The sequence below is a fragment of the Hemitrygon akajei genome, unplaced genomic scaffold (assembly GCF_048418815.1).
Source record: "Hemitrygon akajei unplaced genomic scaffold, sHemAka1.3 Scf000069, whole genome shotgun sequence".
NCBI lineage: Eukaryota > Metazoa > Chordata > Chondrichthyes > Myliobatiformes > Dasyatidae > Hemitrygon > Hemitrygon akajei.
The window spans coordinates 2,682,174-2,709,513 of NW_027331955.1; the positions used below are offsets into that span (position 1 = coordinate 2,682,174).

Sequence of the window (27,340 nt, forward strand, 5' to 3'; positions counted from 1 at the left end):
AAGTATAACAATGTTTAGGTTACGACTATAGAAAACAGGGATTTAGAGTGCGGGTCTATCCAATCAGAGAAATGTTCTTTCTTGTGAGTCTGGAAGAGAGATTTTGTGCTCTTTTGCTGGGGAGAGATGAGAAGACGTGAATGGAGAGAGTGGGCTCTGTTTCTTTTTTTTTTGTTTTCTTTTGTAACCCTATAGTCAAAGTAAGAATTATAAATCTCAATTGTTTAATCACATATTGTGTACTGTTTGTTATTTCGGGGTACAGTACTGATTTGTAACAGGGGACACATCACGCAGCATCCACCCAAATGAGATTTCTTAAGTTTGGCCGGGCTGGGGGGGCCACATTAAGCTATATTAAGCTGCTGGCTAAAGCGAGAGTTACATAAGCTTAGATTACTTAGTGAATCCCTTCCCACATTCGCAGCAGGTGAACGGCCTCTCCCCAGTGTGAACTCGCTGACGCACATTTTGGTTGATTTGGCTGAGAGAAACTTTTCCCAAATACTGACCAGTTGATCGGCCTCTACTCAGTGTGAACTCGCTGGTGTCTCTGTAGTTGAGATGACCGAGTAAATGCCTTCCCACAGTCTGAGCAGGTGAACAGCCACTCCCCAGTGTGAATTCGCTGATGTACCTTCAGTTGGGATGAACAAGTGAATCCCTTCCCACAGTCTGAGCAGGTGAACGGCCTCTCTCCAGTGTGAATTCGCTGATGAACCTTCAGATGGGATGACTGAGTGAATCCCTTCCCAGAGTCTGAGCAGGTGAACGGCCTCTCCCCAGTGTGAACTCGCTGATGTACCTTCAGTTCAGATGAGCAAATGAATCCCTTCCCACAGTCTGAGCAGGTGAACGGCCTCTCTCCAGTGTGAACTCGCTGGTGTACCTTCAGCTTGGATGACTGAGTGAATCCCTTCCCACAGTCTGAGCAGGTGAACGGCCTCTCTCCAGTGTGAACTCGCTGATGTACCTTCAGTTGGGATGACTGAGAGAATCCCTTACCACAGTCTGAGCAGGTGAACGGCCACTCCCCAGTGTGAACTGACTTGTGTACCAGTAGTTCGTGTGAGAGAATGAATCCCTTCCCACAGTCTGAGCACGTGAATGGTCTCTCACCAGTGTGAACTCTCTGATGTCCTTTCAGATTAGATAAGCAAGTGAATCCCCTCCCACAGTCTGAGCAGGTGAACGGCCGCTCCCCAGTGTGAACTCGCTGATGTAACTTCAGAATAGATGACTGAGTGAATCCCTTCCCACAGTCTGAGCAGGTGAATGGCCTCTCTCCAGTGTGAACTCGCTGATGTACCTCCAGTTTTGATAACTGAGTGAATCCTTTCCCACAGTCTGCGCAGATGAATGGCCAAACCCCAGTGTGAACTCGGTGATGTACCTTCAGTTGGGATGACAAAGTGAATCCCTTCCCACAGTCAGAGCAGGTGAACGGCCTCTCCCCACTGTGAAATTGCTGATGTTCCTTCAGTTTAGATGACTGAGTGAATCCCTTCCCACAGTTTGAGCAGGTGAACGGCCTCTCCCCAGTGTGAACTCGCTGATGTATCTTCAGTTTATCTGAGCAAGTGAATCCCTTCCCACAGTCTGAGCAGGTGAACGGCCTCTCTCCAGTGTGAACTCGCTGATGTTTCTTCAGATTAGATGACTGAGTGAATCCCTTCCCACAGTCTGAGCAGCTGAACCGCTGCTCCCCGGTGTGAACTCGCTGGTGAGCCATTAGTTCAGATGACTGAGTGAATCCTTCCCCACAAATTCAGCAGTTGACCAGCCTCTGCCCAATGTGAACTGACTGGTGTGTCCACAGGTGGAAAGACCAATTGAATCCTTTCTCACACACAGAACAGGTGAATGACCTTGTCCCAGTGTAAACTTGCTGATGTCCCTTCAGTTGAAATGTCCAACTGAATCCATTCCCACTGTCTGAGCAGATGAATGGGTTCCTTCCCCCTTGTTTAAAATGACAGGCATGGCAGTCAGTCAGATGATAGTGTGAATCCCTCCCCACAGTCTGAGCAGGAAGGATGATCGAGTGAATCCCTTGCTCCACTTCTTAAATATCTGGACAGAGACAGCAAAACTGGCGTGTTGTGTTCGAGATTCCCGTAGACAAATTCCTTGTCATTTTTAACCTGTAAAAAGATTTACAGAATCAATCAATGGGTGTAGGACCACATTTCAGATGAGATCACTTGAGTTGTCAAGGTATGATCTGGCGACACACTGTTACAGTGAAGTTCAACCCAAGTTGGAGAGAGAAATCATCTTCTAACTGGGCACAAGGCTGGCATCTGGAATGACCATCAAACTCGCTGATGCTCTTCCTGTCTCTATAAGAATGGGGCATTTCTGCCGTCTCCAATCTGTAACCTGGCTGTTTGACTCTCTCCATTGGTATTATTCCCTGTTCCCACTGAGCTGCATGGTTTCCTGCACCCACAGTAACTGAAACACTCTCACACGAAAAGCCAGCAATGAATTCCATGCACCCACCATCCTCTGTGTAAAAAAGGTTACCCCTGACATCCCCTCAGTATCAATTTTCAAGCACCTTAAAACTCTGCTCTCTTGTGTTAGCCTTTTCAGCCCTGGGAAAATAACCTCTGGCTATGCACACAATCAATGCCCCTCATTATCTTATACAACTAAAAAAGTTCTTAACATAAACAAGGACATTTTACACATTATACGTGATTGAGTTCATCTGCACTCTCACACAACCTATGTAGCAGGCCTGTAACGGGTAATGAAGGATTTTCTCACCAAAGCTTTTGTACATTGTCCATATGTGGTTTGCTTGCTAAACTACGCTTTAAAAAGTCAGATTTCCAAATATCACTCCACTTCTTCCCACTTGCAAATTCTCCAGCAACTTTTGCATCGCCACAATACACACAGGTAACAGCAGTTTCTATATTGGACATAAATATTTCCCCTGAACCCACCTGAGGAATTGAGGATATATAAAAAAATCACTTTGAACCTATGTAACCTCTGGCTAAAAGAATAATTGGGACTGAATAGGAATTTTGAACTGAAGTGAACTCAGTTTTCAGCATTTAGCTAAGACAGGCTCATAACCAGTTCTCTGTGGCAGACACACTGAGAGCTGATGACATTATACATTGTACTCTCATTAGCTGATAACATTATACATTATACCCTCATTAGCTGATAACGATTGTACTCTTGTTTGAGTAAGTGGAGGAGGACTCACTGATAAGGACAGGAATGAACTTCTGTTTGTAATCAAATCAGGGCCTTGCAAAGGGAATAACTGACAAGGACTGGACTGTACATGCATCTGTAATTAAAACCTTGATTTAGTGAACTCCCAATTCTAAGTAATTAAGTTTTGCACCAACAGACTTGGTTGTACCAATTCAAACAGCATATTGCAATTGTAATGTATGGGCTTACTATGTACAAGCATACGGCTGTAACCTGACTAAGTCAGTCCACTTGTTAGATAGTGGCAGTGCTTACGTGCCTTCCCTTTGACAAATGGGTCTCAAACTCCTGCAGGAGAATGTGCAATAAACTGTGGTGATGATAAGAAACTGGACTCCCGAGTTTTAATTGGATTCAACTTTTAACATTTGTCATCACAAACACGTTCCCAATACAGGGAGTGCCAAGCAGACAGGCTGAGCAACTGGCTGGACCACTCTGGGGACTGCGGAGAGTGACCAGGTGCCCAATAGTTATTTTACCTTTTGTCACTCTCCGTTAGTTCATTTGGAGGTACGGTCCCTCGCCGAAGGCTGATTGCTTAGCTTGACGGGATCAGGAAAAAATCTGTCGTGAGGCTCGTATAAGGCAAAATTTTGCTAAGTGGCCAGGAGGTGGTACCAGGTAAATTTTACTAAGTGGGCAGGAGGCTTACATGCCAGGTAATTTCATTAATTGAGCAGGAGGTGCCACCCGGGTAAAGTTACCTGATCGATAATTGAGCAGGAGGCTTTGTGCCGGGTAAATGACAAAGAGAACATGGGTCAATTGCAGTCGATTGTGTTTTCCAGACAAGGAAAAAGATTTGTGAATGTTGAGTGCAGCGCTGAATAGGAAATTGGGGAACAAAATGTGGCCATGGACGGGGGAGGGTGCAGGAGCCTGGGATATTACCTCCCTGAGAACAAGCAGTAAATTTGATTTGGAAAAAGAACTGTGGAAAGAAGTGGAAATTGTTGAAAAGGGAATGGAAGGAAAAACAGATATGAAGAGGAACAGTATATTATTAGCAAGTTGGAGTAATAATGCATGTGACAACGGGATAGAGGTATGTAATGCAAAGGTTGGGAGACGCTAAAAGTGAAGTGTGAATGGGTGGATGGATGCCGAAAATGAGAGCAGGAAGAACAACGTAAGCAAACCAAGGCTGGTCCTGATAGGAGAAAAGGGCAGGAACGTTAGACAGACATACTTTATTGACCCCGAGGGAAATTGGGTTTTGTTACATACTGATAGGGAAACAAGGGATCCCAAACCCATGTCTGTCATACCGACCCTGTTTGAGGACAGTGACCGTGATGAGGAGTGGGCACCCACCGTACCTCTCCTACCTTACCAGGGGCCAAGTGCACCCAGTGCTCCCAAACCCCAACAGTGGCCGCTCGGGTAAAACAGCGGGACAGGGAAGGTGGGGGGGGGGGGGGGGTGGGGTGTCACTTTACCATGTGATCCTGAAAGGGAATACAGACGTTTATTCCGAGACAGGGACGGAAGAATCCAATAAAACCCCAGTTAATGGCTCCACAAAGACAATTCCCACCCAAATGCTGCCCAATCCACGAGCAGGGGGAGTGACAGCCCTCAGTGATTCCTGTGTATGCTCCCTGGAAGCCTCAAGAAATGATAATGATCATGAATCAGGTCCCAGATAGAAAAGAACATCCAGCACAGTGTGTCCGCAATACAAAAATGTTTAATGCAACTCCACAAGATTTATTCAATCTCTGCTGCATGATTCTCTCAGCTGCTGAGGGGAGGAAATGGAAGGCAGATTTCAGATACCAAACCTATCAGGAGTTACAGGCGGGAAAACATAATGAGAATGAACAGACAGACCAGATTATTCAAGCCTTGGAAAGGGCTCTCCAGCAACCTGTAAACATTACTAAAGTAGTTGAATGCAAACCTAAGCCTGGGGAATCGGGACCAGACTATTGGGAGCGATTTGTGGCCTGCTACGGCACCTTCGCAGGAGACCAAGACTTTAATAATGGGAATCTGTCCCCCCAGTTTAATGCCCTACTGTTCTATCGCTTACCAATATAGATAGCCAACACGATTAAAAATAATATGGATTGGCCTGACAATGACCGAAATGGAATACGTTGAGTTTTGACATATCATTGCGACCCGACTTTCGAATCCCGATCAACCCTGAAGGGAACTAATAGTAAAGGTGAATATGTTCAGTGGAAAGAAGGATGCGAGCGGGCTATATCTGGGGATCAGAAATGGGAACAGAAGAACAGAAAGCTGCCACAGGACAGGTGGGGAAAACAACCCATTTAGAAATGAACAAGCAAGGATGCTTCCTACTGTGATTTCCACCCCTCAGGAAGAGCCCAATGTAATATTGCAAGTTGCTGGAATTTCAATTCCGTTTATGATTGATATGGGGGCATCCACAACCACTCTCGATCAGGAAACAGTATCAGAAAAGGGATTCCAGCTATCAGACGCTACAATCACTGTGTTTGGCTTTGAAGGCATAGGATTTACATATTCACATAACCAGCCACTGCAGGTGGAATTCCAGGGGAGCCAGTGTGAGGTTTCATTTACAGTCACCACCAGACGGGGGTGTAATCTAGCAGGGAGAGACTTGCTCTGTCTGTTGAAAGTTGAGATTCTCTATCATCCTGCAACTAGCAAACAACCGACAGCTTCCCCAATTTCTGAACCCCCCCAGTGGTGGGCATTTAATCTGGACTCCACTGAGTTTGAACCCCTTCTGCCAGCCGCTGACTCTCATGTGACTCTGTGTTATGACCCTACGTGGTGCTCAACTGAGGAAAGCTAATATTATGCACCCCTCAGGGGACAGAAATTCCCAGTCACGGTGATTGGACATGTTAAAGGAAGAGAGGGCAGTTCATTACTGTCTGAAGTTCTAGATTTCCTTTGGCGACAGACAGGACTGGTGGCTGCCCATACCAGCATCAGGGTTTGCCCTGGGTTCCCTGCCTACACCCTGACAAAACAAGCCTCCAGCACGAAAGGAGACTGGCAAGATTTCCTGTGGGCCAACTCCGATACTGGAAGGAGTCGGAAGTGAAGACGGGACATCTAGTAAAACTCTCTTTTAGTATTGACAAAACCCAAGATGTTGCATCACATCTCTGGGCAATTTCAGGCCATGAAGTCAGCCGCACCAACTGCCCCCTGTCTGGATCACAGTGAAAGAAGGACAGACTCTCCCATCCATTCTGCAATAGCCCCTCAAGCCTGAGGCAACTTTTTACGAGGATGGAAGCTCTTTTGTGGATCCAGCAGAAAAACGATATTCTGACTATGCAACAGTGAAGTAATTGAGCAAGCCTCTTTTGAAGCAGCTGTCTCTGCCCAGAAGGCTGAGCTGTTTGCTCTGACTCGTGCCTGTATCCCAGCAACAGACAGAAATGGGAACGTTTACACGGACTCCCGTTATGCGTTTGGAATGGTACATGACTACAGGGCTCTCTGGGAACATGGGGATTCCTGACTTCCTCTGGCCTCCCCATTAGTAATGCCACCTTTGTAAACAACTTACTCACCGCTCTACAGCTACCTCGAGCTTTGGCTATTATTGAATGTGCAGCCAACGTCCGCATGTCTAACCTGGTCACTACGGGCAATGCTTTAGCAGATTAGACAGCGAAAAGTGCGGCACCATCCTTGGTAGTTGTAGTTTGCTCGGGTTCCCGTCAAGCAATCCTCCATGACTCAAGCAGAACGGGTTTGCCAGACATGCGGGAGGTGCGTAGTTTTCAGGGGGACGTCTCTGAGGAGGAGCGCAAACTGTGGTCCCAGATGGGATGCCAGAAAGACCCTGACCTAGGTTTTTGGATCACCCAGTGGGACAGGTTTGTGTTCTTACACAGTTTTTACTAACATTGGTCAATTATGTACATAACTGTACACACTTGGAAAAGGAGGGAATGGTTGGTCACCTGTACCCTGCACACCGGGTACGACTCCCTTGACAGGTGAAACTTTTTTGTGTCTACAAGTTGATTTCATTGACTTGCCTAGAGTACATTGCTATAGATACTGCTTAGACGTGTTTAGTAGATGTGTTGAAGCTTTACCAACTACCATTAATACTGCTGACTGTTGTGAAGGTATTATTATGGGAAATCATTCACAGGTACGGCCTGCCAGAGATGCTGAGCTCTGACGATGGCCCACACTTTGTGGTGAAAGTAAACGAAGGGGTATGTAATGAACTAGCTATCAAGCAACAATTCCACTGTGTACACCACCCACGGGCCGCCGGTATAGTGGAAAGAGCCAATGCAACACTGAAAAGTAAACTGGCCAGACTAACAGCGGAGACTGGACTCACTTGGTTGAAGGTCCGACCATTAGCCTGATTCCACATGAGGGTTACCCCACAGGGGAAAACAGGGTTGTCACCAGCTGAAATCATTTCTGGATGCCCCATGAGGACACCCTGGGAACAAAGTCTCAGGATTTAAGGCTAAATGAATAAGAATAAGGAACCTTGGTTCTCGAGGGAACTCTGATAAAGAAAAAGAGAGATGTATGACATGTATAAGAAACAGGGAGCAAATAAGGTCCTAGAGGAGTATAAAAAGAGTAAGAAAATACTTAAGAAAGTCAGGAGGGCTAAAAGAAGACATGAGGTTGCTTTGGCAGTCAGGGTGAAGGATAATCCAAAGAGCTACATCAGGTATGTTAAGAGCAAAAGGATAGTAAGGGATAAAATTGGTCCTCTTGAAGATCAGAGTGGTTGGCTATGTATGGAACCGAAAGAAATGGGGGAGATCTTAAATGGTTTTTTTTGCGTCTGTATTTACTAAGGAAACTGGCATGGAGTCAATGGAAATAAGGCAAACCAGTATTGAGGTCATGGAACCTATACAGATAGAAGAGGAGGAGGTGCTTGCTATCCTGAGGCGAGTAGATAAATATCCAGGACCTGACAGGGTATTCCCTCAGACCTTGAAGGAGACTAGTGTTGAAATTGCAGGGGCCCTGGCAGATATATTTAAATGTTATCTACGGGTGAGGTGCCAGAGGATTGGAGGATAGCTCATGTTGTTCCATTGCTTAAAAAAGGCTCTAAAAGTAATTCTCAAAATTATAGGCTGGTAAGTTTGATGTCGGTCATGGGTAAAATATTGGAGGAGTACTAAGAGACAGAATCGACAATTATTCCGATAGACAGGGTCTTATTAGAGAGAGTCAACATGGCTTTGTGTGTGGTAGGTCATGTTTAACGAATCTTTTAGAGTGTTTTGAGGAGGTTACAAGGAAAGTGGATGAAGGCAAGGCAGTGGATGTTGTCTACATGGACTCCAGTAAGGCCTTTGACAAGGTCCCGCATGGGAGGTTAGGTAGTAAATTAGATTAGACATTGGCTCAATGGGAGAAGCCAGAGATTGGTAGTGGAGGATTGTTTCTCTGAGTGGAGGCCTGTGACTAGTGGTGTGCCACAGGGATCAGTGCTGGGTCCATTGTTATTTGTCATCTATATCAATGATATGGATAATAATTTGGTAAATTGGATCAGCAAATTTGCTGATGATACAAAGATTGGAGGTACAGTGGACAGTGAGGAAGGTTTTCAAAGCTTGCAAAGGGATCTGGACCAGCTAGAAAAATGGGCTGAAAAATGGCAAATGGAGTTTAATACAGACAAGTGTGAGGTGTTGCACTTTGGAAGGAAAAACCAATGTAGAACAGATAAGGTAAATGGTGGGGCACTGAGGAGTGCAGTAGAACAGAGGGATCTAGGAATACTGATACAAAATTCCGTAAAAGTGGCATCACGGGTAGATAGGGTAGTAAAGAGAGCTTTTGGTACATTGGCCTTTATGAGTCAAAGTATTGAGTATAAGGATTGGAATGTTATGGTGAGGTTGTATAAGGCATTGGTGAGGCCAAATTTGGAGTATCGTGAGCAGCTCTGGTCACCGAATTACAGGAAGAATATTAATAAGGTCAAAAGAGTGCAGAGAAGGTTTATGAGGATGTTGCCGGGACTTGAGAAACTGAGTTACACAGAAAGGTTGAATAGTTTAGGACTTTATTCCTTGGAGTGTAGAAGAATGAGGGGAGACTTCATAGAGGTATATAAAATTATGATGGGTATAGATAAAGTGAATGCAAGCAGGCTTTATCCACTGAGGCTAGGGGAGAAAAAAACCAGAGGACACGGGTTAAGGGTGAAGGGCAAAAAGTTTAAAGGGAACATTGGGGGGGACTTCTTCACAACTGGTTCTGACAGAGGCATAACTGGTTCTGGGCACATTCTGTCTCACTCCCAACTATTCCCTACCTTCCTTTGTGCATGTACGTAATGTCTAAAGGACCAGTGTTTGAGTAAATGAGACACACCAAACTTTCTCCTGACTAAATCAATGGAAACCCTGAGTCAGATGGGTTCTCTCCAGTTGATGCTCTCAGTCCTCGGGCTGGTTCACTTGTTGCTGTTCCCTCATCTTCAGTCGTGGTTTTTCTTCCAATAAATCTCTCACTGCAGGTCTAACTCTAACATGAAAGATAATGAAGCACATTAACATTACAAAGGAGAACCAAACATTTCTGCTTAATATTACTAGGAACAAAACTCACTGAAATTTAAACGCTGAAGGCAAATATAATGATCTCAGTGAACAATCTTTTATTGTCCCTCATATGTCACAAAACGATATGGGATAAGAAGGAGCCATCATTCAGTCATGGTAAGACATAAGACAAAGGAACAGAATTAGATGATTCGATCCATCTGGTCTGCCACACCACTCAACCATGGCTGATTTTTATTCCAACATCATATTCCTGCCTTCCTCCTGTAACCCTGAAGCTACTTAGCAGTCATGAATATATTAATCTCTGTCATAAATATACCCAAATGGCAGCCTCAACCAACCTCTGTGGCAACAAATTCCATAGATCAGACATCTTTTGGCAAAAAAAAATCTCAACTGAATTTTAACAGGAAGCATCTTTATTCTGAGACTGTGCTGTCAGATCACAGACTCTGTCTAATGGAAACATCCTCTCCATGTCCACTGTATCCAGGCTTTTCAGCATTCGGTAGGTTTACTTAACCATACATCCCCCCACCACCCCCACCGTCCCTCTGAACTCCACTGAGCACAGGTCCAGAACCATCAAATGCTCCTCATACATAACGCTGATCATTCCTGAGATTATTCATGTAAACCTTGTTAGCAACAACTGTACTGAACACATTTCCAGGAATAACAGACAAATTGGTACCAGGATAATTTAAAGGGAAACGTTGTGCGTTCTTTACTGTTCTACTATCACATGTGCTGGCGCGTGGCCATGTGGTTAAGGTGTTGGTCTAGTGATCTGAAGGTTGCTAGTTCGAGCCTGGGCAGAGGCTGCGTGTATGTCCTTGAGCGACAACACCAGTGCCAAGCTGTATGGGTCCTAATGCCCTTCCCTTGGACAACATCGGTGGTGTGGAGAGGGGAGACTTGCAGAGACTCTAACGGAGGCCTACAAACTATCACAGCCATTTTCATTTCCAGGTTAAAACAGGTCCATTTCATGAAATATAAACCAAGAAATAAAAAGAAACTGGAATTACCAGAAACACTCAGCAGGTAAGGAACAGATTACAATACAATTCAATTAATAACATTTCATCAGGTTGACTTCAAACATTTTCAGTTTTTAGTGCAGATCTCCAGCACAGCTGCCTGATTTTCACTGTGTGACAGTGAGGGGGGGGGGGGGATTTCCAAACACAGTTTGAACACCAAACTCAGGGTCTATTTCTACTGTTGTAAACACGGAATAGCCCATTTACTCACAGCCTCTCCCTGTGAGGATGGAATGGGAACTCATCCTCTCCTCAGATTGGCAGTCATTGCTTCCAAAGGAACTCCAGAAACAAACATCTGATCCCAGACCAGAAATACTCACTCAACACCTCACAAGCCCAAACAGCTCGATCCCTGGTTCCATTTTACCTAGATCAAAAACTATGATATCCCAGGACCCAACCTCACAATCACACAGCTGAATCTGCCACTCACTGACCCTGAGAGTCTCACACATTGTCCCCACTTCTCACACTGGGTTGTGCAATCTAGGATTTCACCACAACCAATGTCCAGTTGCTCGAAGAAGGACATCCATCCAGCCCCATCTGTAGAAGCACTAACCAAAGTCAAAGCCAAAACACTGACAGTTCCATTTGCCTGGAATGCCGATCACAGGATTAGAGCCCAAGCACCAACTCTCCCAGTACTCTTTGCTGCCAGTAAAATGCTGCAGTGTGTCAGTCCGTCACTGTTCATAAACTAGCACCTCCACACCAATGCACAACAGAACTGGGACCTGATGACCCTCTGGCATTCCAGCTAACAATAACCGATTCTGGAAATGACTCAGCGAGGCCAAAGGTACAAAAGAACACTTCACAATGAAGACAAGGGTTGGAAGAAAGTTTGCTGATATATAACATTGAGGAGGTGGGATACAAGGTGGACTGAGGATGACCCAGATGGTTGATGTATATCACTGAAGCGGGGTTGGGGGGTGTGAAGAGACTGGACAGAGGTTGAACAAGATGAGCAGATGGAACCAGGTGGGAGAAGGGATCAAGGACAATCACTGATGGTCCTCCAGCAACACATAGGTACGGAATGAATAGTACATACTATTGTACAAAAGATTCTAAAATGACAGAATTAGCAAAAATAACAAGAACTTTGCCAGATATACTTTGACCCTCACCAAAATTTTATCAACACACCATAGAAAGTTTCGCATCCGGACACTTCATGCTTTGCATGGTAACTACTCTGCCCGTGACTGCGAGGAACTGGTAAGACCTTTGGATCCAGATCAGCACATCACAGAAACCATCTTCCCCCCGAGACTTCCCAGTCCCTCGGTAAAGCAGGCAGTGAAATCAAAGATCCCCACAACCTGGGTCGTTATCCTTTCTCACCCACCCCACTCCGGGAGAAGACACAACAGCCATAAAGCTCCAGGACAAATGTGAGGAGCCTCAGGAAACGAGGCGAGTTCGGGAAAGTTAACGGGACTCAGTGGCCGACATCAGATTTCCCCAACACAACATGGAGGATGCGTGACCGCCCACCTGGAGATTGTGAACATGCACAAAGAGATTGTTACATCGGTGGTTAAATGGGAGGGGCAAACGGGATCATGTGACCGGTGGGGTCTAACACCCCAGGCACAGACTCCAGCTTCCCAGCACTCTGTGGAAATAAACAGACGCCCCTCACATCTCCTCTCACCTTAAATGTGTCAGACATTTCAAACCCCCAGGAAAAACATACCCTCTGTCCACTCTATCTATTCCTCTCGTAATCTTATAAACGTCCATCCAGTCTCACCCCAGCCTGCGCCGCTCTGGAGAAAACAACACGTTTGTCCAGCCTCTCGTTATAGCTCATGCCCTCTAATCCAGGCAGTGTCCTGGTAAACCTCTTTTGCGCCCTATCCAAAGCCCCGATATCCTTCTGAGAATGGGGGCGACCAGAACTGTATGAAACACTCCAGATGTGGGCTAACTAGTTTTACAGAGCTGCAACACAACTTCACAACTTTTGAACTCAGTGCTTCAACTAATAAAGACAACCATGCCATTTGCCTTCTTAACCACCCGATCAATCTGTGCAGTCTCTCTCAGGGAGCGATGCACTTGGAGTCTAAGATCCCTCTGATCATCGACACCGTTCAGGGTTTTGCATTTAACACTGTACTGTCTCATACATTCAGGGCTGCAGTGCTACCAGAGCTCACCGGAGAGCCGCTCCGACACCTCTGTAAAAAAGTCAAAATAAACAAGCACGGAATTTAACAACCTCGGATATTAAATAGAGGGAATTTTACGGAAGCGGGGGTGTTGGCTGGTGGGGAAAAATACCACTAATAACATTAGGATATTTGATCGTTTTGGTGAAATCCTGGAGCTGTGACTGTTTTTAATTTAGGTATTTGTGAAATTCCTTCTCGCTCGACCCGTTGTCCTAGGAAGCTGGGAAATACCTGTACACAAATGTGAGCATTCTTCCGCTCTTTCCAATGGGTACCATTGGATACCAGGAAGGAGCTATATTAAGCACGGAATGAGCATCGAAACCTATGTTTAAGAGTCTAAAATAATGAAACAAAAATTCACTGCTCGCTCATCTTCGGCCTGATTTTGATGAAATATTCAAGGTAATCATCCAAAATCCTCTTCTACACCTGGATAAATTTAGTTTTGTTTTGGAAGCCAAATGGAAAAAAAAAATTCTAGGCTACAAGCTAGTTTTACGTCATTTCATATCATTAGTAGCTGATTAACTCCTTGGCCTCGCTCCACCAACTGTAGTTGATTGAAAAGAGGCTCTTTTTCTCTTTGTGTTGACAGGAAAAAGAGTAATTTAGTGAGGCAATGAACGAGATGAAATGCATTTCCAAACCTCCCAAATGGTTGATCTCCTCCCATTAACATTTGCCACTTCCACAATACAATATTTTCTATTCGTATATTGCGATAATAATTTATGTAAAGATTCAAGCTTCTTTAACTTTTTATATATTTAAACACTGAACAGGATGTACAAATTTCGAACCATGTAACACCTGACGTCAGAGGATATTTTGAGTATCGACACTCACAGGTACACTTCAATATATTGAGAAAGGGATGGAGCAGTGGACCCAGAATGAAGTGATAAGCAGGTGAGAGGACGTACAAAGACAGAGAGGATGAGAGGGAGTGGGAGGGAGGGGTGGGAGGTAAATTTGTTCACCGGAGGGGGAAATCGATATTCATGCCATCAGGTTGGGTGGGGGCACCCAGACGGAATATAAGTTGCTGATCCTGCACCCTGAGGGTGGCCTCAACTTGGCAAGGGATGGGATGACACGTCGGAACGGGAATGGGAATCGGAATTGAAATGTTTGGACATCGGGAAGTCCCGCTCGGAGTGGATAGTTCAAAGGTTAATTTATTACCAAAGCAGGTATTCATAAATAACGCTGAGTTTTTTTCTTCTCCAGAGAAGCACGAAACAAAGAAAGCATGAAAGTCGTTCAGAGAGAAAAAAAATGAAACTCCCTCCACACCCCCCGCATCAAAAAGGACGGCATCCCGATCATCAACCCCCAAAACCCACCACTCCCGCACAAAAGGGTAGAAAAATATCGACACCTGTTATAAAACATTCCTACCCGACACAACTGCGGAGGAGCCGGTGTCACCAGTGTCGAGGCGACCGCATCGGGAGTAGCGGACACAATGGGCGACCCCGGAAGATTCACAGGTGAAGTGTCGCCTCACCTGGAAGGATGTTTGGACAACGGAGAGAGTTCGGCCGTCCGGCCCTTTCACTGTGACACCCCGAATCCACATCAAATCCGTCCAAACGAATCTGGGCGAACTTTAATGACCAATAAATATAATTCCTCTCAGCGATCAGCTGTCTGAGTGATTCCCTGACTCTGAGAGGAAGGGGTATCTATGGTCCATACTGTCAGGGTGTTGAGTTTACCAGGAGACAAAGACTGCAGGGACGAGAGGTTTTCTGTTGACTAATACAATGTTTGTGGACCCCGCTGGCAATTCTGGTGTTGTGACCCGAATCGAGACAAACACCACGCTGCCCATTCCACTAACACGGCACAGCCGGACACATAACAGGGGACTTTACATCTCACAACACTGGATTCCGTGATTAATGTTTTTGTCTCACCGAAAAGTCCATTAACCCTAACCCTGCAATATGGTGTAAAATCCCGCTCCCCATATTAACACGGGTTATACAGACCAAAGAACAAACTGCCGGAGGAACTCAGTGGGTCGGACAGCATCTGTGGAGGGAAATGGACCGTCAACATTTCGCGCCGAGACCCTCCCTCTGGACTGAGAGTGGACGGGAAATAGTCAGAGAAAAGAGGTGAGGGGTGGGGATGGGGCAAGAGCTGGGGAGTGAGAGGTGGATCCAGGTGAGGGGGGAGGTGGGAAGGTGGAAATAGTGACAAGGGTGGGAGGTGAGTGGTGGGGGCAACACGGGGTTGCAGAAGATGGAAATTAATTCAATAGAGGATGAACAAAGAGGTTAGAGAGTATTTGTTATAGAGAGTGCAATGAAGATTCACCTGACTGATCCCTGGAGCGGTGGGGTCATAACCTGAAGAAAGATCAAATGTGATCACTCTAAATGTCATTTAGAGAGTCGAGGACTGAGAGGTGAACACATCGAAATGCAAAGCATCTTTACCGGTTGAATCAGGGATCCCAGTCTCTGAAAAAGGGAATGGGAATCGAGCCCGTGACTCTGTGACCTGGGGGTGGAGGGAAAGGGATCGGGGTAGATATGGTGTGGAAAAGTAGACATGTATCTGGTGTAAATATGGAATAATGTGGGGAATGCGGCGGATGGGTCGGGCAGTGTGTGAGGTGAGAGGAGCAGAGTCATCGGTTCAGGTCGGAGTCCCTCCACCCGTCACCTGATCCCGTTTCCTGTTCACGTTTTTCTGCAGATCTGCAGCATTTGTGGGTCACTGCTCTACGTGTACATGTAGCTTCACCTTTGTCCCCTTCAGACAACGCAGTGAGATCCGGATCAAATAGTTCCACACAATTAGAATAGTTTATTACATTTTTTTTCTATTTTTGTACTATATATATACTTATTTTAAATCACAATTGTTAAAATCTTTTGTTAAGAATTAGGTTCTACTGCTACCGCAGAGACAACGAATTTCATGGCATATTCCGGTGCTATTAAACTTGATTCTGATATTAATATGGGAGACCCACCACCGGTCACCTGATTCCATTTACTGCAGATCGTAATGTGAGAATGAAGCATCTTCCATATATTTGCTTTCCACAGAAATGACAACAGGTCAGTTTCCTTCTGTGGTTCCGGAGCAGAAGCTCAGTCTGTCTAATATTTCCACACAATTAAAGTGGGGAATTTGTTTATTCTCATAACGTACTGAGCTACAGTGAAAATCTTGCCTGATGTACCATCCACACAGATCGATACATTACACAGTTTATTGAGCTCATATACAACAAAAAAATAACTGTAACAAAGCATTATGGCTGCAGAGAAAGTGCAGTGCAGATAGACATATGGTGCAGGGTCACGTCGCGTTGCATTGTGAGGCCGAGTCTATTTTATCTTTCATTTGGCTTATAACTGCAGACAGGAAGCCATCCTTCAGCCTGGTTGTACACCAGGTACACCTTTAAGGCTTTTGTATCTCTCTGCCAATGTGGTAGCGGGTTTGCAGCAAGAATGTCCAGGTATTGAGGTTCTTTGTGTACATGGCCTGCTTTTCCGAGGGAGGGGAAGTGTAGGAAGAGTCCATGGAGTGGCGGTTTGTTTCTCTGATGTCCTCTGCTCTCCAAAGTTCTCTGCAGTTCCTTGCAGTCATGGGCAGAGCAGTAGCCATACAAAGGCATGAAGTATCGACAAGGAGCTCAGAGACCTCGGCCTTCACCCTGCCTTGTGTAGCGGGATCCTGGACTTCCTGTCAGATCGCCGGCAGGTGGTAAGAGTGGGCTCCATCTCCTCTGTCTCGCTGACCCTCAGGACACATAACCCACAGGGTTGTCTCTTTTGCCCTGTCATTTACTTTCTGTGCACCCATGACTTATGTTGCCACCCACAACTCCAATCTGCTAATTAAATTTGCTCAGAATACTACATTGATTGGCCTAATCTCAAATACTGATAACAATCGATCAAATGCCTCCTGACAAGGTTCAGTCCAAACAAACTTTTCACCCTTCTTCAGGAGATTAATCAGAGGAAGAGCAATAGCAGCAAAGTTCTTACAGAACTTACGATAATATCCATCCATTCCCAGAAATCTTCTAAGAGCCTTTGTAGCAGTCAGAATAGGAACTTGAGAAATTGCCTGGACTTTTGCCTGAACAGGAGCCAACTTGCCTTGACCTACAACATAGCCAAGACAGGTCACAGAGGCATGGCCATATTCACCCTTAGCCAAGTTAACTGTAAGGCTGGCCTGGGAAAGCCTGTCAAACAGCTTTTCTACTGCAGAGATATGCTCTTCCCAAGTGTCACTGACTGTGACTAAGTCATCAATATAAGCATCTGTGTGTTCTAATCTTCGAATTTCAAAATCAATCATTATCTGGAATGTTCCTGGAGCATTTTTCTTTCCAAAAGGCAAAACATTGTATTCATACAACCCAGATGGTGTCACAAATGCAGAACTTTCTCTACCTCTGTCCGTCAATGGAACACACCAATACCCTGTCAACAGATCAATCTTTGTAAGAAATTAGCTATTCCAACCTTATCGATGCAATCATCTACCCTAGGGATAGGATAGGTATCTGTTTTTGTTACTGCATTTACCTTCCCATAATCAGTGCCTCTGAGACCTACTGAATCTGTTTCCACACCTACAATTGTTCAGCCAATTTACATTTTCTACGTTCATGCGATATGGGTGTTGTTTAATCGGTTTGGCTTGACCAATATCTGCGTCATGTACTGAGACCGTGGTTTGCCTGGGAACATCAGGAAATAAATCTTTAAACATCAGAATTAATTCCTTCAGCTGTTGTTGTTGCTTTGGCTGCAGATGAGCCAACTTGTTATCAATGTTTTCTGGAACATCGGAGTTCATTAGTCTAACTGGGACCATGTTTGGCTTGTGAAAAGTCTCAGACGAGTCAATTGTTTCATTCTCAGGGTTGCCAGATTCATATATTTTGACAACAACACTCACAGATGGTGCCTGATTGTCAAAATAAGGCTTTATCATATTTATGTGTACCAGCTGTGTTAGTTTATGTCGGTCGTGTGTTGTAATAACATAATTCACATCATTAAATTGAGAGACTATTTCATACGGTCTATTGAATTTCACCTGAAGTGGATTCGTCAACATAAGGCAAGCACCTTATCCCCCACCCGGTATTTTCTTTCGCAACCTTGCTTATCAAACCAACACTTCATTTTGTTTTGAGAAGTCTTTAAGTTTTGTTTCGCTAGACTACAGAATTGGTGTAGTTTATTTTTGAACTTTAAAACATAGTCTAACAAGTTAACATGTACATCCCCAGCAATCCACCGCTCCTTTTACAAGGTCAAAGGTCACCTCACTCTGCGACCAAATACGAGTTCAAATGGAGTAAAGCCCAATGATTCCTGAACCGACTCTCTTACTGCGAACAAAAGCAAATGTATTCCTTCATCCTAGTCGTTTCCATTTTCAACACAGTATGTCTTGATCATTTCATGTCTTGAGCGTAGAGTGAAATTTTTCTAAAGCCCCTTGTGATTCTGGATGGTATGTAGACGATGTAATTTGTTTTGCTCCCAGTTCATAAACTACCTGCTGGAATAACCCAGATGTAAAATTACTTCCTTGATCAGACTGGATTTCTTGAGGCAAATCGAATAAAGTAAAAAAAAACTCGGTAAGAGCCTTCGACACATTTTTAGCTTTAATATTTCTGAGAGGCATTGCCTCTGGGAATCTGAATGCAGTACACATAATAGTTAGCAGTGGGGCCACTGGGATGACCTGATTAGGTTTAGCCACAACTTGACAAGTTTGACAAATCCCAGCATTAATTTCTGGTTTACCCTGGTTATCCCTGCTACTCTTTTCGAAACTCTTATTCAGGGTAAACATAACCTTATGAGTTAAAGCAAACTGTTCTGCTAATCTAGCAGACTCCTGCATAGTGGCAGCATCATTTCCATCTAAATACATCTTTATGTCATCAGGCACGCACTTTTTGAATTCTTCAATTAAAACCAACTCTTTCAAGCTGTTAAAATCATCATTTACATTTTTATATGTGCACCAGCAGGAAATACACACAAATTTCTCATAAGCAAATTCCATATACGTCTGGTTCACAGATTTCTACAAATGTCTAAACTTTTGCCTGTATGCTTCTGGGACCAACTCATAAGCTCTGAGCACAGCCTGTTTCACTAGGTCATAATGTGTGGTGCATGACCAGCTGGTTAAGGTGTTGAACTAGCGATCTGAAGGTCATGATTTCGAGCCTGAGCCAAGGCAGCGTGAGTGTCTTTGAGCAAAGCACTGAACCACACACTGCTCCTGCACGTTTATAGCCCAGTGGCGATGATTGGTGCAGTATAAATAATCAGCTGCTTCATCAACTGTCAAAGCAGAATAGGCATGCTGAGCCTTCCCCTTTGTTATACTTTATGAGACAATTTTCTGTCTGTTTTTCTGCCTCTCTAGCCTCAAACTGCCTCTGCCTTTCCGCAGCCTCCATCTTTAATTTTTCTCACTTGTACTGGAGCTCAAGCTCACTTGTTTACTTTCAGGAAACACCTCCAACTCCTCCACTTTAAACACACTCTCAGAAACATAATGTTCAGCTATTATCCTCTGCATCTGTGCCCTCCTCATTGTCAATTTCACCTTAGCAAGATGTAACCTTTCAGCAATACTCAACAACTCAACCCTTCTGGCGTCCTCTAATACCTCAGAGGTTGGCGCTTCCTGACATCGATCAACAAATTTTCTGCACAGAAATAAATCAAAAGAGATTTCCCCAATGAAATCGATAATTAATCAATCCTCAAATTTGATCATATCCCAGATGCAGGCCCCATTTTGTTATGAACCGTAACGCTTCAGAAACGAACCAGCAGCAATAGACTACTACTGGAGTCTGTTTTTGATGTGTAAACCACAATGCTAATTATATCCACTTATAATATAGTAACTTAGGCAAGTTAAACAACAATTAACAGTGTTATGTGTATGTATGTGTGTAAATATAACTCCCAAACTATTGAGCTAGGGGGAAACAAGGCTTGGAGTCTTCAGATGGTAAAGTATGAAAGTTCAGTTCATCCACAAAATAGGTGATGAGAGAGATATTTGTAATTCAGGGTAAATGTCGAGAGAAGACTGTTATGTCAAACAGCAAGGGAGATAAGGCTGAGTACAGAGCTATGGTGGAAATCTTTGTCACATGGTACGAGCAGAATCATCTGCAGCTTAATCTGAAAAAGACTAAGGAGCTGGTGGTGGACCTGAGGAAGGCTAAGGCACCGGTGACCCCTGTTTCCATCCAAGGGGTCAGTGTGGACATGGTGGAAGATTACAAATACCTGGGCATACAAATTGACAATAAACTGGACTGGTCAAAGAACACTCAGGCTGTTTACAAGAAGGGTCAGAGCCGTCTCTATTTCCTGAGGATACTGAGGTCCTTTGACATCTACCAGACGATGCTGAGGATGTTCTACGAGGCTGTGGTGACTAGTGACTATCATGTTTGCTGTTGTGTGCTGGGGCAGCAGGCTGAGGGTAGCAGACACCAACAGAATCAACAAACTCATTTGTTATGCCAGTGATGTTCTGGGGGTGTAACTGCACTCTCTGGCGGTGGTGTCTGAAAAGAGGATGCTGTCCAAGTTGCATGCCATCTTGGACAATGACTCCCATCCGCTCCATAATGTATTGGTTAGGCACAGGAGTACATTCAGCCAGAGACTCATTTCACCGAGATGTAACACTGAGCATCACAGGAAGTCATTCCTGCCTGTGGCCATCAAACTTTTCTAATCTTCCCTCGGAGTGTCAGACACCCTGAGCCAATAGGCTGGTCCTGGACTTATTTCCACTTGCAAAGATAAACTTATTATTATTTAATTATTGATGGTTTTATATTGCTATATTTCTACACTATTTTTGGTTGGTGCGGCTGTAACGAAACTCAATTTCCCTCAGGATAAATAAAGTACGTCTGTCCGTCTGTCTGTTCTACAGGTTCCACAGTGTTAAAATGAGAGAACAGTTGCTGTAGATTTTATCCGTCATCTTTACAAATCTACATACGAATTTTCACCGAAAGTGACTTGTCATGAGGGGTATCATCTTCAAATGAATAACCACATCACACCCAGGCAAGGGTTAACACATAAGTGGTCTCCATAGGATATCCCAAATCAGATCCACTCCTATGTGTTAAATGAGGTGACAGCCACACATTCGATGTATGGTGAATCGATAATTAGCCCACCCTTGTGGGCAAAGGAAAGTTCCAAACAGTGACCCTTGGCCACTAGTTCCCTGGTTTCGATTCTTCCATTTTTCATCCGTCTCCATCTGACTCTGAGAGTCTGTGTCCTCAGTTAAAACTAAACAAACTGCAAGCAATGTAAACAAGCTGCAAGTCAGACTGACAGTCCATATCAAACAAAACCTAGGGATTCATAACAATGGTCACTCCCCACTATGAACTGACTTGTGTTCCAGTATTTGGGATGACTGAGTGAATCCTTTCCCACCGACTGAGCAGGTGAACGGCTTCTCCCTAGTGTGAACTTGCTGATGTCTCTGTAGGTTGGCTGACCGAGTGAATCTCTTCCCACAGACTGAGCAGGTGAACGGCTTCTCCCCAGTGTGAACTCGCTGATGTACCAGTAAGGTGGATGACTCAGTGAATCCTTTCCCACATTCTGAGCAGGTGAAAGGCCACTTCCCAGTGTGAACTTGCTGGTGTGCCAGTAGTTGAGATGACCGAGTGAATCCCTTCCCACACTCTGAGCAGGTGAATGGCTTCTCCCCAGTGTGAACTCGCTGATGACTATGTAGGTTGGATGAGTGAGCGAATCTCTTCCCACAGTCTGAGCAGGTGAACAGCTTCTCCCCAGTGTGAACTGACTGGTGTTCCAGTAGGTGGGATGACTGAGTGAATCCCTTCCCACATTCTGAGCAGGTGAACGGCTTCTCCCCAGTGTGAACTCGCTGATGCTTCTGTAGGGTGGATGAATTAGTGAATCCCTTCCCACAGACAGAGCAGGTGAACGGTTTCTCTCCAGTGTGAACTCGCTGATGTACCAGTAGGGTGGATGACCGCGTGAATCCCTTCCCACAGACTGAGCAGATGAAAAGCTTCTCCCCAGTGTGAACTCGCTGGTGACTCTGTAGGGTGGAAGAGTCAGTGAATCCTTTCCCACACTCTGAGCAGGTGAATGGCCTCTCACCAGTGTGAACTCGATGATGTCTCTGTAGATTGGATGACTGAGTGAATCCCTTCCCACACTCTGAGCAGATGAACAGCTTCTCCCCAGTGTGAACTCGCTGATGTCTCTGTAGGGTGGAAGAGTCAGTGAATCCCATCCCACACTCTGAGCAGGTGAATGGCTTCTCTCCAGTGTGAACTCGCTGATGACTCAGAAGGGTGGATGGATTAGTGAATCTCTTCCCACAGACTGAGCAGGTGAATGGCCGCTCTCCAGTGTGAATTCGATGATGTCTCTGTAGATTGGATGACTGATTGAATCTCTTCCCACATTCTGTGCAGGTGAATGGCTTCTCCCCAGTGTGAACTGACTGGTGTTCCAGTAGGTGGGATGACTGAGTGAATCCCTTCCCACATTCTGAGCAGGTGAACGGCTTCTCCCCAGTGTGAACTCGCTGATGCTTCTGTAGGGTGGAAGAATCAGTGAATCTCTTCCCACATTCTGAACAGGTGAACGGTTTCTCCCCAGTGTGAACTCGCTGATGTACCAGTAGGGTGGATGACCGAGTGAATCTCTTCCCACAGACTGAGCAGATGAACGGCTTTTCCCCAGTGTGAACTCGCTGATGACTTTGCAGGTGGGATGACTGAGTGAATCTCTTCCCACAGACTGAGCAGCTGAACGGCCTCTCTCCAGTGTGAACACGCTGGTGTGCCATTAGGTCAGATGACTGAGTGAATCCTTTCCCAGAAATTCAGCAGATCACCAGCCTTTGCCCACAGTGAACTGACAGGTGTGTCCGCAGGTGGGAAGACTAACTGAATCCTTTCTCACACACAGAACAGGTGAATGGCCTTGCCCAGCGTGAACTTGCTAATGTACCTTCAGTTGTGATAAACGAGTGAATCCATTCCCACTGTCTGAGCAGGTGAATGGCCTTTCTCCTGTGTGAAATGACGGGTTGCCAGTTGGTCAAATGACCGAGTGAATCCCTCCCCACAGTTTGAGCAGGAAGGATGGTCGATTGAACCCCTTGCTCCACTTCTTAAATATCTGGACAGAGACAACCAAACTGGTGTGCCGTGTTTGAACTTCCTGGAGACAAACTCCTTCTTGTTTTTAACCTGTAAAAAGATTTACAAAATCCATCAATGGGTGTAGGACAACATTTCAGATGAGATTACTTGAGTTACCAAGGTTTGATCTGGTATCACACTGTTACAGTGAGATTCTACCCAAGTTGGACACAGAAATCATCTCCTGACTGGGCAGAGTGCTGGTATCTGGAATGACCATCAATTCCCTGATGCTGTTCCTGTTTCTATAAGAATGGGGCATTTCTGCCATCTCCAATTTCTACCTTGGCTGAGTTGGAATCTCTCCATTGGTATTATTCCCTGTTCCTGCTGAGTTGCATGGGTGCCTGGCCCCACAGTAACTGAAACAGTCTCATGCAATTAGTCTTTCTTGATGTGCATCTGGGATTTTCTTTTATGTATTATTAACTTAAAGTGCCACAGTTTTAATGCCATATAAAAAATTCCTGTTGAGGTGAATGGTTGGTCCACACAGCTGTTAAAAAGACAGAGTGAATTTTTGTAATATTTCACATTCTTGTAGAAAATTACAACACAGAAACATGCCCTTTGGGCCATCTAGTCTGTGCTGAACTATTTAATCTTCCCACTCCCATACCCCTACCATGCAGGTACCTACATGAACCTCTTAAATGTTGAAATCGAGCTCGCATGCACCACTTGAGCTGGCTGCTCATTCCACACCCGGATGACTGTCTGTGTGAATGAGTTTCCCTTCATGTTCCCCTTAACATTTCACCTTTCACCCTTAACCCATGGCCTCTGGTTGTTCTCCCACCCCATCTCAGTGGTAAAAGCCAACTTGCATTTACACTATCTATGCCCCTCTATCACAATCAAATCTCCCCTCAAACTCCTACAGTCCAAGAAATAAAGTCTTGACCTGTTCAATCTTTCCTTATAACCCAAGTACTCCAGACCTGGCAACATACTTGTGAATTTTCTCTGAACTCCTTCAAAGTCCTTACAGCTTTCCTGTAGGTTGGTGACCAAAACTGCACCCAGTACTCCAAATTAGGCCTCACCAATGTCTTCTACAAGTCAACATAACATCCATCTATTGTTGTCAGTACTTTTGTTCATGAAGGCCATTGGGCTAAAATCTTCCCTTCCGTCTCTATCTAACTGTGATACCACTTTCAGTGAATTAAGGACTTTCTTCTACAACAGGTCCCTTTCTTCTACAACACTCCTCCGTGCCCAACCAGTCACTGTGAAAGACCTCCCTTGGTAGGTCAGACCAAAGTGCAACAACTCACACTTGTCTGCATTAAATTCCTTTTTCCATTTCTCAAACCATTTTGCCAGCTGGTCCAGGTCGCACTGCAAGTTGAAATGCTTTTTTGGCATTGACTAGATGGGCCAAAGAGCCTGTTTCTTTACTGAACTTCTCCATGTTTCTATGGCAAAGAAGCTGGCCAAACTTGTTTGGAAGGGAAAGGGTAGGAGTGACAATTGAGCAGCAGTGGCTGGAGTTTCTGGAGCAATTCGGGAGCTGAGTGATTCCACAGAAGTGGAAGCATTAGAAAGACAGGGGGACACAACTGTGGCTAAAATGAGAAGCCAAAGCCAACGTAAATGTCAAAGAGAGGGCAAACAAAAGAACAAAAACTATTCGGAAGCTTTGAGAAACCAAAAGAAGACAACAAAAAAATTCAGATGAACTCAGTGCGTGGAATCATGATTTGTAGTCATTAATGGGTCTCGGTAGCACCCAACAGTCTGAGGCATTTAGAGGAACAAACTATACGAGGCTTCAATTTCTTTTCAAAAGCAAGGTTCCCTGGACCAGTTACCTTCCAACTTTCATTTTGGCAGGCAAATACAAACTCTGCATCCTCAAAAATTCACATCTGAAGGCCTCCCACTTACAGGTACTCCTTTGCCAGGAAACAACCTGTCCCAAACCACACTTGTCAGATCCTTTCTGATACCTTCAAAAATGACCTTTCTCTAATTTAGAATCTCAACCCGTGGTCCAGACCTCTCTTTTTCCATATTTACTTTGAATCTCATGGCATTATGATCACTAATTTCTGTCACCAGCCCTGATCATTTCCTAACAGCTTATTGCACACTTCTACATTGGGAATTCTACTTATTGATTAAGGGCACATTTGACAAACTCTACCCTATCTAGTCCTTTTATAGTATGGGAGTCTTCGTCAATATATGGAAAGTTAAAATCACTTACTGAATCAACCTTTTTGTTTATTGGCATGGTCTTCAATCTCTCTACAAATTTGTTCCTCTAAATCCTTCAGACTGTTGGGTGTAAACAAGTCCCAATATTGGCCTGTCCTGAGCTCATCTGGCTTTCCTACGATACTTCTTGCATTGTGATATACACAGCTCAGCACATTCATTGCACCAGGCTCAACCATCTAACTGCTGAATCTATCTATGATCTGAACATCTGACTGGTGTCAAGGAAACAAACCCTCCATCATTTTCACAAAAACAAAGGAGCTGATTGTGGACGACAGGAGGAATGGAGACAGGATAACCCCTATTGACATCACTGGATCTGGGGTTAAGAAGGTGAACAGCTTTAAGTTCCTCGGCATAAACATCACCAAGCACCTTACATTGTCTGTACATACCGGCTGTGTTGTGAAAAGAGCACAACAGCACCTCTGTCACTTCAGACAGTTGAAAAAGTTGGGGATGGGGACCAAAATCCTGAGGACTTTCTACAGGGACACATTTGAGAGCATCCTGACTGGCTGCATCACTGCCTGGTATGGGAATTGTACTTCCCTTAATTGCAGGAAACTGCAGAGAGTGTTGCGGACAGCCCAGCACATCCGTAGTGGTGAACTTTCCACTATTCAGTACATTTACACAGACAGGTGTATAAAAAGGGCCCAAAGGATATCAGGGACCAAATTCACCACAACCACAAACTGTTCCTGCTGCTACCATCCAGGAAATGGTACCACAGCAAAAGGAGCAACAGGCTCCGGGACATCATCTTCCACCAGGCCATCAGACTGATTAATTCATGCTGATACAATTGCATTTCGATGTTATATTGACTGTCCTATATACAAACGATCTGTTATAAATTACCATAAATTACACATTGCACATTTAGATGGAGAGATAACATAAAGTTTTCTACTCCTCATGTTTATGAAGTAGGTATCTAATAAAGTCAATTCAATTCAATTCACCCTCTCCATTATCTGTTTGGTCATTCTGGCTCCCATTCCCCTTACAGCTTATTTTAACCACATCACCCGCTCCACCCCTACTAGCACTAGCATGCCTTACCACTTGGATATCAGTCCCCTCTTGTTCTGTTCCCCTAACTAATGAATCCCCTATCACCCCTTTGACTTTTCTCTGTCAGGTAATCCCCTTCACCACCAGTTTCTAAAGTGGTCTACCTTTTGTTGTGTTTGATGGGCACAAGAGTACTCTGCAATGGCTATTTAACCTCATTCCCCTTCCTGACTCTCTCCCGGTTTCCTGTGTACGGCACCTTGGGTGTAACTCACCTCTCTTCATGTCATATCTATCACCCCCTCCAACTCCCGGATGATCTGGAATTCATCCATTTCAGGTTCCAACTCCTTAATGTGCAGGGTGCACATCTTGTAGGTGAGGGCATCAGGGACACTGGAGGTCTCACCACCTTCCCACCAATGTCCCCTGTAATCTGTAATGACCAGTGTGCACATAAATCATGTACTGTGCATTTTTTTTTTTAACTCAGTGACATGTGCACAGTGAATTTTATACAGAGAGGTAATCGTTTTCACGGCTAGCAAATCACTGTTGATAAGTACTTTGATCTCCCCTGGGTTTGATCGAGTTCATCTGCACTCTCACACAACCTATGTAGCGGGCCTGTAACGGATAATGAAGGATTTTCTCACCAAAGCTTTTGCATATTGTCCATATGTGGTTTGCTTGCTAAACTATGCTTTAAAAAGTCAGATTTGCAAATATTACTCCACTTCTTCCCACTTACAAATTCTCCAGCACCTCTTGCATTGCCAGAATACACACAGGTAACACCAGTTTCTATAT

At 44.7% G+C, this 27,340-nt stretch overlaps 3 protein-coding genes across 5 annotated transcripts in view; 1 reads left to right on the forward strand and 2 right to left on the reverse strand.

Moving 5' to 3' along the window:
* Positions 1 to 27,340, forward strand: part of LOC140722116 (uncharacterized) — a 265,387-nt gene that overhangs the window by 28,278 nt on the left and 209,769 nt on the right. The window lies entirely within an intron of this gene.
* Positions 1 to 27,340, reverse strand: part of LOC140722119 (uncharacterized) — a 1,111,870-nt gene that overhangs the window by 15,425 nt on the left and 1,069,105 nt on the right. For 2 of the 3 annotated variants that reach the window (XM_073036922.1, XM_073036921.1), the window contains exons 3-4: positions 9,586 to 9,736; positions 160 to 2,144 (exon numbers count right to left, since the gene is read on the reverse strand). In XM_073036922.1, the coding sequence (XP_072893023.1) occupies positions 527 to 1,732 (1,206 nt within the window). In that variant the 5' untranslated portion in view covers positions 1,733 to 2,144; positions 9,586 to 9,736 and the 3' untranslated portion in view covers positions 160 to 526. Of the gene's footprint in view, positions 1 to 159; positions 2,145 to 9,585; positions 9,739 to 27,340 lie in introns of those variants that run through there. The other variant, XR_012097536.1, reaches the window with a different exon arrangement.
* LOC140722123 (uncharacterized) overlaps positions 21,441 to 27,340 on the reverse strand; it is a 161,951-nt gene continuing 156,051 nt past the window's right edge. Inside the window, exon 5 of the mRNA XM_073036926.1 lies at positions 21,441 to 22,891. Coding sequence (XP_072893027.1) covers positions 21,463 to 22,891 — 1,429 coding nt within the window. The 3' untranslated portion in view covers positions 21,441 to 21,462. The remainder of the gene's footprint in view (positions 22,892 to 27,340) is intronic.